Source organism: Gobio gobio (genome assembly GCF_949357685.1).
Source record: "Gobio gobio genome assembly, chromosome: 4".
In the NCBI taxonomy this organism is placed as follows: domain Eukaryota; kingdom Metazoa; phylum Chordata; class Actinopteri; order Cypriniformes; family Gobionidae; genus Gobio; species Gobio gobio.
Window position 1 is genome coordinate 10,205,187 of NC_137100.1, and position 15,214 is coordinate 10,220,400.

Below are 15,214 nucleotides of genomic sequence, written 5' to 3' on the forward strand. Positions count from 1 at the left end.
CTGAAAAGCCGAAGGCGCATTCATCAGGCCAAAAGGTATCCTGACCCACTCATACAAGCCCCACGGTGTTACAAAGGCTGTTAATGGTCGACTCTCCATAGCCATGAAGCCCTGATGATATGCTTTTCCTTGGTCAAGAACCGAAAACCAGGAGTCCCCCCCCCCAAACTGTCCATTATGTCTTGCACCCGGGGAATGGGTTGTCGATTAGGATGAGTTTGAGTTAGCTGTCTGTAATCAATGCACAGACGTAAACTGCCGTCTTTTTTCCGGACGCACACAACAGGTGAGGCATATGGTGAGTTTGATTTCTGTGCCCATCCTTGTGCAATGAGATCATGCAGGTAGTTTTTCATTTCTTGGTAGAGAGGTTTTGGCACTGACTGGTACACCACACATGATCTATATAATTTGCTATCAAACGCAAATCATTAGCAATGGTAGGCTACTTAAAAAACCCGCCATATTTGACAAAACTAGCATCCACAGTAAAACAGCCGTAGCCGACGCATAGGTGCGTTTCAATCAGCTCCCTAGCTCAGTAGTCAGGGCACTGATCAGGGAGTCAGCCCATTGACTTATGTCCTGATCAGTGCCCTGACTACTGAGCTAGGGAGCTGATTGATACGCACCCATAGACAGTAAAAGACAGGACGATCCTGTTTAACCAATCCTGCATTGAGAGAGGTTAAGACCGCCTACCGCATTAACATACGTACGTATAAATAAATGTAAAAATAAATAAATGTAGAAATACATAAATAAATGTATAAAAAGTATAGTATAACACAAATTATACAAAAATAGTACAATTCAAAATTATACTTTTGACAAAATTATTTATTTATTCATACATTTATTTCTGCATTTATTTATTTATTTGAACATTTAATTATTTATTCATTTATTTATGTATTTCTATATTTATTTCTTAATATATTTATTTATTTATACATGTATTTATTTATTTCAGCATTTAATTATTTATTTATTCATTTATTTATTCATTTATTTTTTTATTTCAGCCTTAAATTATTTATTTATTCATTTATTTATTTATATATTTATTTTTTTATTTATTCATTCATTTATGTATTTATATATTTATTTCTTCATATATTTATTAATTCATTCATTTATTTATGTATTTCTACATTTATGTATTTATTTATTTATTTATTTAATTCTGCATTTAAGTATTTATTAATTTATTAATTTATACTTAAGTCATTTGTCCTCCATAGGGTTCAACCCTATGGTTCAACCCCTTTTTGAGACTTTGGCTCCCTGATAATATACTGGGACCAACAACCTGGGGGCGATCGAGGCGGGTAAGCTTCAGTTACAGGAGTGCGGCAGGCTTGACTCCACCTAGGCAAAGTTACTCGACTATTCCTATGTGTACAGGTCGTAGATACAGGTTTAATCTCACCTGAACTGCCCTACCCTGCCCTAAGCGGAAGTAGCTTCAAATGTATTTCTATGGATAACACTCCACGAAAATGTCTTGCTCCATTGGTATTTTCATGATTTGATGCTTATACTGAAGATGGGCTCAAAATGAGGTGGGTTTGTTTGTTGTATTAATGTTGAATTATATGTTTAAGGAATAGTATGCATCATGGAAACAAGCGCAAAATGATTTGTCAAACGTGATTTTCAGACGATCTGAGGGACTGACATTATTTCTCATGGTGTAATTATCAATTCGTTTTGAATCTGTTGTGTGCGACATGTCTTAATTTTCTTCATTTTACTATCGATTTTGAATAGTATGGCAACATTATATAAAATATATAAATGGTTATACACACACGTACGTGTGTGTGTGTGTGTGTGTGTGTGTGTGTGTGTGTGTGTGTGTGTGTGTGTTTGTTTTTGTGGTTTACGAGGACTTTTGACCTGAATACGCACCAGCATTACGGGGACATTTGGGTTTATGAGGACAGGGGCCATGTCCTCATAATTCCGGCAGTGTGGATGTCATTTACTATGTCCCAGAAGCACCCTCTCCAATTTTGGCGCGATGTCCTTACATACCACAAAACCCTGAAATTTTACTATACACAGTGTATCCCTGATTTCGGGAGTGCGCCCCTGGAGCCAGGTCCCGGTATAACACCTGCGTCATCAAAAATTTGCATAATACACACAAGTGTAAGTTTTGAGGCCTCTGATTGGACAGATCGGTTCCGGTAGGCGGGAAATCGTGAAAACAAGATGGCGCCGGTGGGCGGAGCTTCATTCAGCTTCAGCATAAGTCTGTATAATAAGCAACATAATGCAAAATACTAATTATTTAAGTATTTTTGCAAGTAATATATTAATTATATGATAAAATCCCGTTTATATTATGATAAGTGTGGTGTAGTCAGAGGTGTATGGGGCAAGTTAATTCCTGTTTGGACTGGACATGAGAGGACTGCGGACCTGATGAAGGCAACTGTTATTTAAAGGTAAGTTATAACACTGTTTAATAATGTTATAATGCTTCTCTAATAGCCTGTGGGTCCGTTTGTCTTATTTGTGCATGTCCTGTTAGCTCTTCCCAGCTCGTTTTACACTTAGAAAGCAGCTAGCGCTTGATGCTAACGGTGCTAGCGCACTTATAGTGATTCTATTTACAGACAATCAGCGATGCTCGTCATTTAAAACTTGTTTAATAAAGCTGGCACATTATATTTTATTTACAGAGTATTGTTAAAGGTAATATTAAAGCTTAAATGTTACCCAGGTTAATAGAGATGCACAATATTTAAAAAAACTGATATGGCAATATTGTTTTTTTCCCCTGCAATATATAATGCAATATGAAAAACAATTTCACCAGATGACTTAAATAGCTTTATTTGGAAATAACTAATCATTCTAGAATGATTGGTGTGATTTTGTAGGGGTGTGCGTCTGCATAGAAAATAATAAACTGCAAGCATAGATACAAAAATGGAACAAAAATATGAAATAAACAGTGCCTCATGTTTTCCAGGTAAGTCTAATAGCATTTAGGAACAGTAATAAGGGTATATAGAGTAATCAACTGTAAAATAACACTGCATAGTCTTTACTGTATACATCAGATATAATTATTCCTGGTTAAAGCTACAAAACAGATTTTTTTCTTTGTATTTGGATGTTTTATTGCAATTAATGACAGTCCGCAGCAGTTTATTAGGCTGTTTTCACTATAAGAGATCCACTATGATCCATATAGCCTACTTGACTTCACATAGGGCTATACTCCAATGTCACTACCATGAATAGGTATGAATGATAAAGCAATGTATTGTGCAGCCCTACAAGTTAATGTTCATGGCTTTAATGCATCACATTACATGTGTGTTCATTACAGTATGTCAGGTTGTGTGTGGCTTTACACCAGTTTTATGAGGACACCGTTTTATGAGGACATCATAAGAACATGTTCTTGATGTTTGACTTGACTGAAGGATCTCAGTGTGTTGTGTTAGTTTGAGAATCCTGGTCTATGAGGACACTAGTTTTACCGGGACACTGTGGTGCACATATGGAATACTAGGATCGATACTGATAACCCATAATTCACAGCTCATTTCGGCTAATACCAATATCGAAAAATATTTATTATAATTATTATAATATATATAATAATTGAAGAAGAAAAAAATAGGACCCTCGGTTGAAATTGGCTTTCAATATGTAATACTAAAATGAGTATTTATTTGTCTTTATTTTGTTTAGATTTTTATTTGCTCTTCTTTTTTTCCAGATGATAACTGAGAAGAATCAGATTAAACCAAACAAGATACAGCAACTCTAAAGGTTTCCAAGAAGGTAATGTAATAATTGAGTTATTCCTTAAAGAATAGAACAGATTTCAGCTCAGAAACAGATCGTTTGCCAGAGTTATCAGTCACTGAATTATGATTGTGTGTAAAAAGTGAGTCAGGATCACTTACTGTGCAACTAGCACAGACGCAGTGTCTCGTATCACTCTCTCATACACCCAAATACTTGAACTCAGGTGCCGTCCAAATGTGTCTAGTGACCAGTGTCCCGGTAAAACTAGTGTCCTTATAGACCAGACTTCTGTCAAACTAACACAACACACTGAGTCAAAGTCAAACATCAAGAACATGTTCTTATGATGTCCTCATAAAACGGTGTCCTCATAAAACTGTTGTAAGACACACACACACACAACATGACATACTATAATGAACACGCATCTAATGTGATGCATAAAAGACATTAACATTACCTTGAAATATTGATTTGAAATTGAACTATTTTGTAATCTTGTATATTATCTCAAATCAATATTTCATGTGCAAATATTTATTGATGGGTAGTTATGTATGATTATCTGATTATCCTGTCCATGGTTATTTTGTATTAATTACTGGCTGACTGTACATTATCCCTTTGCTATATTCCATATATTATGTTTTTAGGTGAAGTGTTTCTGTATGTAACGCTTTATTTCATATGTTCAGATAAGCCGTCAGACCCAGCTGTCATCAGGCAGTGATGATTGTGCTGCTCTTACTGTGGGTCTACATGAGGTAAGTGAGAGTTGTGCTGTAAGAGAATGAGCAAACCAAGCACACACACGTGTGAGATCTAGGCTGTTCACATATTTACATCACTGTTTCATGTCTAATTTGATGTTTTGTAGACTCTCTGTGAGGTTGATCCCTCCACACTCTGTCCCAGTCAGAAGTCAGAGATACAGAGAGTACAGAAGGTATTGGTTTTTTTTTTTTTCTTTTTGGAAATTAAAATTAGGGATGCACCAATATAAACATTTGGGCAGAGTTCGATAACTGATCGTTCTTTATATTTGAAAGCCGATAACTGATATATTGGCCGATTAATCTAAATCCAAATTTTATATACTTTGAGAGCCTGATTACAAAAACAAAAGGCTCCTCATTAAAAGCCATGACTCAAACACTTCAACATAAATCAAACCCATACAGTACAGTAGCCATTCATTCTATTGGCTATCATATGATTGTAAAAATTAAATTAATTAACTTTCTTTATAAAAAAAAAAAAAGACAACACTTTACAATAAGTTTTCATGTTGTTAGTGTTAGCTAACATGAACTAACAATGAATGAACAACACTACAGGATTATTAATCTTAGTTAACGTTAATCTCAACATGTCTAGGATCCAGTGTTGTATCTGTTCATTTAGTGCACACTGTGAACTAACATCAACTCACATATTTTATTAACTCACATTAACAAAAGTTTTGCTCTGTTAGTTCATGTTAGTTAATGCAATAACAAATGTATTGTAAAGTTTTACCCAAAACATCTATTGCCTAACAAATAATAATAAATAAAATGAAATTAAAATGCAAACAAGTCATGGGCAACATTACTTAGGCTACATAAAGAATCAAATGCCTGTGCCATGGATAAATCAAATCAAATGGACAATAAGGGAATCATTTTACTCATATTGTTGATGAAAATGATACAAGAACAATAAAAGTACTAGTTCTGATAAATAATGCATCAATACTTTTGAAAAAATATTAACATTTTTAAAATTACAGTAATATTATGCGTGTTTAATAGGATGGTTTCAAATAACGTGTGTTAGGGATGGGCGATATCTTATCGTTTGCGATATACCGGTAAAAATTCTTCCCACGATAAGAATTTGTCTTCCCGCGATAATAACGATAAAGCCTAGTTGATGGCGCGACCCATCCGCACAGTGCCACCGCTGGTCGTCTATTGATGCCCTAAGCGTTATTACTTTATGATGGCCGTGGTGGCTGCGTTCGTCACTTTATATAGCTGAACTTTTCTTGTGGTGCCCTACGCGCAGCGCGTGATGGGAGCGGCCGGCGGCACTGAATCCGCATCTCACGTGCAGAGCTGCTGAAGAGTTCATAGCTAAACGAGGGGCTACCTGAGGGCAATCTGATCCTGTACATACAGATGTATTTGCACTCGCTGAGCACTTGGACTGAGCGCTTAAGAGATTCGCATCTCAATCGATCGGTAAAGCATAGTATTTCAGTTCATCTCAATGAATGTGCAGTGTATTTGACGCACAATAAACACTAGTGTGAGGCGCGCGACTGAGAGCGCTCAGTGTTTCACACACACTCAAAGAGAGAGCGAGAGAGTCTTACACAACACAGAATTGACGTGCTACATGTAAACAATATCCTTTGTTGTATTTTCCTGTAAAATAATGGTGTTTATTTGGAATTATTCAGCCTTTCGTGAACAGGAAGAAACGAATGCACAAACGGGAATCTCATTGGCTGGCGCGCACCTATTACTGTGTTATGATTTCAGCAAATCAGTTTGAATGAGCGCTGACAACGTGATTAATATTCATGAGCCCAGAAGCTCATTAATCCTTAGTGCAGTTTATTTTTATTAGTTGAAGAATTCGTGGTATTATTTTATCAACTCAAATTACTGAAGTTCTATCATTAAATCCTTATTTGTAACTTTTTTGTAATCTGAAGACATGGTTGGGATAATTACTTTTGCTGTTTCTGCTATTTTTACCACTGTTTGCACCATGAGTGTATGAATACAGAATCGGTTTACATGTAAAACTTGTCATTGATTTGAATTATTATTGTTTGTATTGTGTGATGTTTTTCAGCACAGTTGAACTATTTAAACATTACCTACACTTTCACAGAAGACAATTATATCTGCAACTTTTCCATTTCTGAAAAGGCTGGTGTGGAATTTTACATAAAAAAAATAAATGTGTATATATATATTATGTATTATAGGAGCCTATGTGATGACAGGTACGTTTTACTTAAGATCATTGTTTGTTTTTCTGAGTCTGCATGCAGAATGCATGCAGCTCTCACTGGTATCCAAAAACATGGAGAATGATACTACATTTATCGTCATTGATATCGTTATCGCAATAAATACTAGAAAATATCGGGATACATTTTTAAGTCCATATCGCCCATCCCTAACGTGTGTTTGAGGTGCGCGCGCTAAAGCTGAAGAGCTGAATGAAGACACCATAAACCCAAGCGCTTTTGTTTAGCTCAATGGAACACAACCTATATATGATCAATTAGATATTTATACAAAATAAACACAATATTACAACTCATACTTGCACAAAATCATGCATAGATGAACTTGAACTAAGTTACGTATTGAAACTCCTGTTGTGGACGCACGGCAACTAAACCCAAAGAATTCACAGCGTTTTATTCAGATAGTTTTCTCATTATAATGTAATTTATATATGACAGTCCCAATTATTGTTATTAATGTTCTGCGTTGAAGCCAATGAGCATCAGCGGTACAATGAAGAGCTTTGCTTGAGTTATTTAACTAAAGGAAACACATCCTATATGAGAGAAATCAAAGGTTTATACTACATAACTTTACTATCACGACTTATATCTGCACACATTGATGCAAATGCACAAGTGAACTTGACTGTGTTTGTCAAAATGTGGAACTCCTGTTGTTCAGCGCGTTCTTCCCACAACAGCGCTGAAGCACGGCAGTCTTCAGTCTTCTCATTATAATGTTATGTATATATGACAGTCAGTTATTATTGTCCTGCATTGCTGTTTGAGCTCGCGTGTGGAAGAGATGATCACCGGTGGGCCTACAGTGAAGCACTTTACTGCAGCGTTCAGTAACTCATCCTGTCTGAGATAAATCAGATATACACAACATTTTAAAAATATTACATAATTCCACAAAATGCTGCGAATGCACAAACAAACTCTCCCTGTAACACCGCGCTGATTGTGATGCACCTTGACTGTGTCTTCCTTTTCAAAGTGATTCAAACATTTCACAACCATCATGGTGAACAGTACACATCTGAAGCTGCAGGAAATAATCCATTATTTATTAATCTTAATATATCGGCCTCATTGTTATTATCAGATGGAGTCCAGTGTCTATGCTGCTTCATTTGGATCATCTCTGAATCTTTGTCTGTAGTTGAATGTTTATCTCTTCTTTCTTTATCTTGCTTTCAGGTGAGCCCTGAGAAGGACCAGTTCTCATTGGATGATCAAGGCTGTGCTGAGATGGTAATAAAAAGAGCATTGCATCATTTTAGAAAATGCTAGTCTAGTAAGAACCTTTTCATGTGTTTTTACTGATATGATTTGTCAAAACAATTCCATTTACACTTGGCCACATAAATAGGCCTTTGCAAAACGGATATATATCCAATTTTTTATTTCCATGCTATACGCTGGTTTAACGGTGTTCACGTCATCGTAAAACTACCGCTATGAGAAGCATTTTATTTATCATCAGCTAATTTCAAGATCAATAGGAGAGAGAGTAGCATCAGCACTGGTTAAATAATTTATTCTCACTACTTTTAATGAAGATGAGCGCTGTCATATCTGACTAGAACATGTCATATAGCCTAAAACACGCTCTCACTTGTTTATAATTTGGCAGTTTTGTGAGGAGTAAAGTTGTGGTAAACCATATGCGGTTTCAACAACCATCTGCATTTACACTTGTCCAGTTTCATCTGGAATGCGTCTCAGACCACCTCCTGAAGTGCTTTGAGTCACCGGATTCTATGCCGTCTCCAAATGTGTTTGTGTAATAACATAAATTGTCTTTGTATCTTGCGGCATGCACTTTGGTAAAGCGTCTCTAAAATGAAATTAAAATCAAAAGCACGATATAGCTTCGTGCCCTTATCAAATCACAAAAGACGATAATGAAGTAAGTCTACAGTTTGTTGTGCTGCGTGTTTCAAACTGAACCGCACACTTTCCTCACTCCATCAGCTCATGATCTGGCATTGTCCACTCCTCGTTTCACAGCCAATGAATGCAGTGAACTCCATCTCTACATGTGCCTTGAGTTTAACATGCAGCGAGCACAACTTACACTCTATTAGCACATTTGCATTATATCCAACATTTTGTGGACAGTTGATTTACAGTATTTCACCCCATTTGTAATAAGATGCGTTTATAAACCTGTTTCCACTGAAACTGCAGGCTTCTGCCAGTATAACAGCTTAAGCGAAGAAATTAAGAAAGAAGTATTGTAAAATAAAATAATCATTATAAAATATACATTTTTCATTGACAGTAGTAGTATATTAGTATCTTAGCAACAATTATAATAATAGTGATCTAAAAGTATTATAGTTATTATGGTAACACTTTACAATAAGGTTGTATTAGTTAACATTAGTTAATGCATTAGTTAACATGAACTAATCATGAACAATGCCTGTAGCTTTACTGTTTTTGTAAGGTTATCTTACTGTACATATTTACATTAGTTTACACAGCAGTTCACACACACTACGGATGAATATTTCTAACTCACCATCTTACTCTAAAGGTAAAAATGCTGTTGTATTCCTTATCAACATTATTAAAACAAAGCATGTATATTATTGGATTTTGAGAACCTTATTATCACGTGTACCCTATTTCAACATTAACTGATGTGTTAACATTTGTAGGTTCATTAAATAATAATAAATGCTTTGTTAATGACAAGTCATGTTGATAAAGAGTCTACAAATGTTAATAACACATCAGGTAATGTTGAAATAGTGTACACTTTACAACAAGGGTAACAAAATCCATCAATACATGCTTTGTTGAATGTTAGTAATGATAGTAAAGTGCGTATAAACATGAACAACCTGTCTGTTGATGTTTAGATGGTTTCCACTTTAGAATTATGTTTGCCAACAGCCCAAAATCAATGGCTTAATATTAAATAATGTTGATAAGGTACACAACAGAATTTGTACCTTTAGAGTAAGATGATGTGTTAGAAATGTTCATTTTAAGCCAGTGGTTTTAAGACAGTTATATACGGTGTGTGTGTGTGTATATAAATATATATCTATAATATATAATGCTGCAGTGTGTCAGTAGGTAATATCAGTTTACATTTCTAAACATTCCTTTTGCCATTAATTGTAATAATCAGTTATCAATAATCAGATTTTTGCACTTTTATATAGTGAAACTTTTCTAGAAGAACATTAATGGAATCAGTGTTGCAACAACATTGTAATTCTGGCCTATACCAATAAGTTGATCATGTTCATGTTGGTCAAAAACTTAAAAAGGAGGTGTTTAATATAACATTTCTTCTCCAGAATAATATTTTGAATGTCATTTGAAATGTGATTTTTTAGATATCAGGTGTATATTCAGTTTTAAGATCTAGATACAGGTTTGCGTTATATCTGAGTTTCTGATCAGTGTATAACTGATTTCTTCCAGGTGTTCAGAAGATGCCCATTGAGAAAACCACTGAAGTTTCTCAAGGTACCTGAGGTTTAAATCAGAATACCTCCATCAGTGTAAGTACAGGAGCTCTCATATAGTTAGAGCTTACAAAAGCATGTGTTCTTCTGTACAGACAATGACAGTGAGGCAGAAATTGAAAGGACAAAACGTGTGCTGGTCAAATGCTGAAGTTACAGCTGTAATTGAACATTTTAAGGCTCATATAGCCAAAGGAGAACTGGCCACACTGACTGAAAGACCGCAGTGTAAGACCGCTGAGGATCCTGTTTTGGGAAAGCACAGAGGACAAAAGATATTTTGTAAGAAATCGAGGAATTACCTTGAAAAGCAAAGCCTAAAATAAGTGATGTTACATCATGTGTCTCATTTGATGCTGGATTATTATTTTGGTTGTTGGTTTTGTTAGTTTCATTCTATAGCTAAACTTATGTAGGGCAGCAGAACATACTAAGAGCTCACTCTATACATCTAGAAGTTGAACTGTTCTTGAAAGAAATAGTATTATTATACGTTTCAAAACTATTATTGATCTGACTGCATTGGCACTATATGAGAACTGAAGTGAGCTGGACGATGGCATGAGTGTTTTCTCCAGAGCTGCTATAGATCATGGGCGTCGGAACCATTGTATGTGTGCGGGACAAGACCCACCCACTTTTTACGATCAATGATATTGGACCCACTCACTTTTACCATCTGTAATTCAGAACATGCCTGTGCACCAACCCCTAACCATTATTAAACACGTTAGATGCTTTATTTCAACTTTTCTAATATTTTCTTCATTTCTATTGGAAATAAATGCCTTTCCGATCTGATATGTGATGGAAAAAGGGAGTAGAGTGAGTTCGGCAAAAGGTGGATTCGAACCGCGGGTCGATTTGCGTCAACTTGATGCCATGCGTCTCACCCGGCACTATTGCTGCTCTCACTGATACGGTGATTTCCGTTTTTTTGTCTGGCCCAACCAGACGTTTAGCAAACAAGGCGGTATATTTCTACTTAATGTAAATGCCGTCTACTCTAAAGATTTTCTGAGAGGACCCACCCACATTTTTTTTTGCTTCCGGCGCCCATGCTATAGATGATATTAACTAAAGGAATAATTGATGATTTCTACAACATAACTCAATCAACACTGAACGATGACACTATACTCTTCTAGAGCTGCTCTACAGCCCAAACTAACTTCATAATCAAATATCATTTTAATAAATGTAATAATAATACATCATTTTCCTGTTATCACTGTTTTCCTCTAAGCTGCTTTGAAACTCTGACTCGACAATTGTGAAGAATTGTCTTTTTGGTTAAAGCGTCTCTTATAAGTCGTTTCTCTATATGCTGCAGCATTTATTGCATGTCGAGTGGGTTAATTTAATATATATCAAAGCTGTTTAATGACTGATTTCAGATGTGCCTGTTTCCAAATGGGCTGTTTTGTCTATCTTTCCGAAGCTTTGTAATGATGCTGTATGCTTTCTGAAACATGTTTTATGTTTGAGGGTGTCACTTTCCTCTTAAAATGGCATGACATGATGGTATCACATGGTAAAACTGGAAAAACTCAATGTTTATGTTAATATTTTAAGTCATAATTAAAGCACTTCTAAAACTCTTTGGTCCCTGTAATGTTGTAAGTTTTTTTGTGTAATGTATTGGAGATCCGGTCCTCTTAAATCACCTTAGTCTTGGTAATGCACCATATCTTCAGGTGTGTGTGTGTGTGTGTGTGTGTTGTGGGCATGAACCATTAAACACACACGTCCTTATAATGTTGGATTGTGCAGTTGTGTATTGTGTTTAAAGATCATTCCTCTTAAATCACCTTAGTCTTGGTAATACGCAGTGTTTTCAGGTTAGTGTGTGTGTGTGTGTGTGTGTGGTCATGTACCAGTAAAACACACTGGCCCCCGTAATGTTGGATTGTGCAGTTGTGTATTGTGTTTAAGATCCAGTCCTCTTAAATCACCTTAGTCTTGGTAATACACTGTGTTGTCGCATTAGTGTGTGTGTGTGGTCATGTGCCTGTAAAACACACTGGTCCCTGTAATCCACTGAAATGACATATTTTGTGTATTGTAAAACGAGTGTCCTCATAATACGGTCGGCCCCCAAAAATCACAATTATGTCATAGGCGGGAACATTTCAGGATGGGCGGGAATGTCCTAGTGTACCACCAAAATATCATATTGTCATATTTTCTGTTCTGTTGTGTGTTTAGAATATTTGAAGTCAGATTTGTGATCTGCAGATTAAAACAAAATTTTTGATAGTTTTATCATCACTGTAGGGCATTGGGAAAGGGGTGTCCCTTTAAACCACCACCATACTGGTTTGGCCATCAAAGTCCTTCTATACCACAAAAACAAGTATGTGTGTGTGTGTGTGTGTGTGTGTATGCGTATGCTAAAATGCATGTAAATCAGGCCAAATATATATAAATAAAATCATGAAATAACTAGAATAATTCCCTATATGCAATATATATATATACACACATATATTATGCAAACACAAACTTTTATTTTGGATGCGATTAATTGCGATTAATCTTTTGACAACCCTAATATATATATATATATATATATATATATATATATATATATATATATATATATATATATATATATATATATATATATATATATATATATATATATATATATATATATATATATATATATAATGTTTGCACTTTATTTTAAGGTAATATAGTTTCATTGTACTAGGTAATATTAATTAACTACATGTTCTGACAGTAGAGTTACTGTTAGGGGTTGGTTTAGAGTTAGTAAATGCATAATTTACTGTTATTACTATAATATGTACATGTAGTTACCATGGTAGTTGCATGGAACTACGTCACCTTAAAATAAAGTGTTTAAATGCAATATCACCAAATAAAGAGTTTTGTGAGCACTTGTCAACTCCATCAGCTTACAAGTCAACTCTGTCAGACATAAATAACTTTTTAATGGATTTTTTTTATATATATATAATTAAATATCTAGTTTGTGTTTTTTAATATATATATATATATATATATATATATATATATATATATATATATATATATATATATATATATATATATATATATATAAAGTCATTGATTCATCTGCTTTTCAATTTAAATGTATATTTTTGAATTAGTTGCATTTCTAAACTCTTTGGCAGTTTTACATTTTGACCACTTTCGAAGGACAGGTTAAATTACACGTGTTTTCCAAGTACAGAGCATGTATATAAAATGATACTAACAAAATGATTTAAAAATAAAATCAATGAATGTCCTGAGTATCCAGATTTCCTTTAGATGTAACTTTTAAAGTATTTTTATTTTGATGAATATCTTTATTTTTAACATAAAGTGGGCTTTTGTGTGTAGGACATGTTTTGTCCCTTATCTCACAAATCAGTGACATGGTTCACACTGTGTACACTGAGACATACTGCTAGAGCACATGACTCATATAAATAAAATTTGTTTAGGTAATTTGCCTCAGCTTTCCTTCTTTTTCAGTCATGAAGGTGTTTTAAAAACCAAACTGCTGCAGCAGGAGTGCCATTTTACTTGGTCTCTAAGAGAAGAAAAAGACTTTGTTCTCTGTGATTTGCTGAATCGTCTGGAGGAACAGATTCAGTTGGAATCTGCCGAGGCGAGAGTAACACGAGCGTACAGCAGCTTTGGATTTGTTCAGTATCTCTATGGCAATCATCAGGAAGCACTCGCAAATCTGCAGAAATCAGTGCAGCTTGCAAAGGAACACTACAAAGACAGTGATCTAGTTCTTATTGTTACCTATGGAGACCTTGCCTGGTTGCACTATCATATGAAAGATTTTTCTACATGTCAAGAGTACTTGAAACAGTTAGAGAGTATCCATAGGAAATTCTCTGAAGGATTCACTCATATTATCGAGGTACTCAGAGAAAAGGCTTGGGTTTTTCTTAAATTCACTTCCAATTACTACAATGCCGCAAAGGAATGCTTTAGACAGGCCCTTGAAATGAACCCTGATGACAGCGATTTAAATACAGGCTATGCTATTGCCCTCTGCCGCACAACTGATGAGAACCTTGACCTTTCAGACTCGCCAACAATAAAACAACTCAACAGAGCTATAGAGCTTGATCCAGATGATGCTGTACTATTAGTGTTGCTAGCACTGAGAATGCGTTATAACAGAGATTATAAAAAGATGCTCAAAACTGCAAAGGATAAGGTGATTACGGCGCTGGTGATGTCTCCTGAAAACCCACATGTCATAAGATACGCAGCAAAGTTTTTCCGCCAATTAGGAAACATGGACGAAGCCATTTCTCTACTGAAAGAAGCCCTGCAGGCTACCCCAAACTCAGCCTTTATACACCATCAGTTTGCAATGTGTTACAAAACGAAATATAGGACAACTGGCAAGTCATACGAAATACAGCAATACTTGCACAAGTGCATCGATCATCTGGAGAAGGCGATTTCCCTAAAGCCCACTTTCGTTATTGCCACGGCAGATCTAGCACTGCATTACGGACAACTTGACAGCTCCAAAGCTGAGAGACTTTTTGAAGAAGCATTTAAAATAGCTAATAATGAAAAACAAAACCTACCGGCAGTTCATTGTTTCTATGGCGAATACCAGCTCTACACCAAAAGATCTGAACAACTGGCCATCTATCATTTCATGCAAGGTCTGAGGCTGCAGCCGGAATCATTTCAAGGCAGGTTGTGTGAGAAGAACCTGAAGGAGGTGATTAAACGTATTGAAAGGGTGAAAAACCCGAATGACAGCGAGGCGTGTGCTATACAAGGATTCATTCATGAAGTGAAGGGTGAAAAACTCAAGGCTGAAGAGTTTTATGAGAGAGCCCTAACAAATGGGCTTGATTTCGGTAAATATTTTATTTTATATATTTTCATACTTTTTTATATTTAGGGGTTGGAT

At 35.4% G+C, this 15,214-nt stretch overlaps 1 protein-coding gene across 1 annotated transcript in view; it reads left to right on the forward strand.

Moving 5' to 3' along the window:
- Positions 1-338: 338 nt before the first annotated feature.
- Positions 339-15,214, forward strand: part of LOC307124811 (uncharacterized protein) — a gene marked incomplete at both ends in the record, with an annotated part of 35,407 nt that continues 20,531 nt past the window's right edge. Inside the window, 7 exons of the mRNA XM_079814259.1 lie at positions 339-344; positions 4,473-4,541; positions 4,655-4,723; positions 7,994-8,047; positions 10,241-10,285; positions 10,380-10,512; positions 13,764-15,161. Of these exons, the coding sequence (XP_079670385.1) occupies positions 339-344; positions 4,473-4,541; positions 4,655-4,723; positions 7,994-8,047; positions 10,241-10,285; positions 10,380-10,512; positions 13,764-15,161 (1,774 nt within the window). The remainder of the gene's footprint in view (positions 345-4,472; positions 4,542-4,654; positions 4,724-7,993; positions 8,048-10,240; positions 10,286-10,379; positions 10,513-13,763; positions 15,162-15,214) is intronic.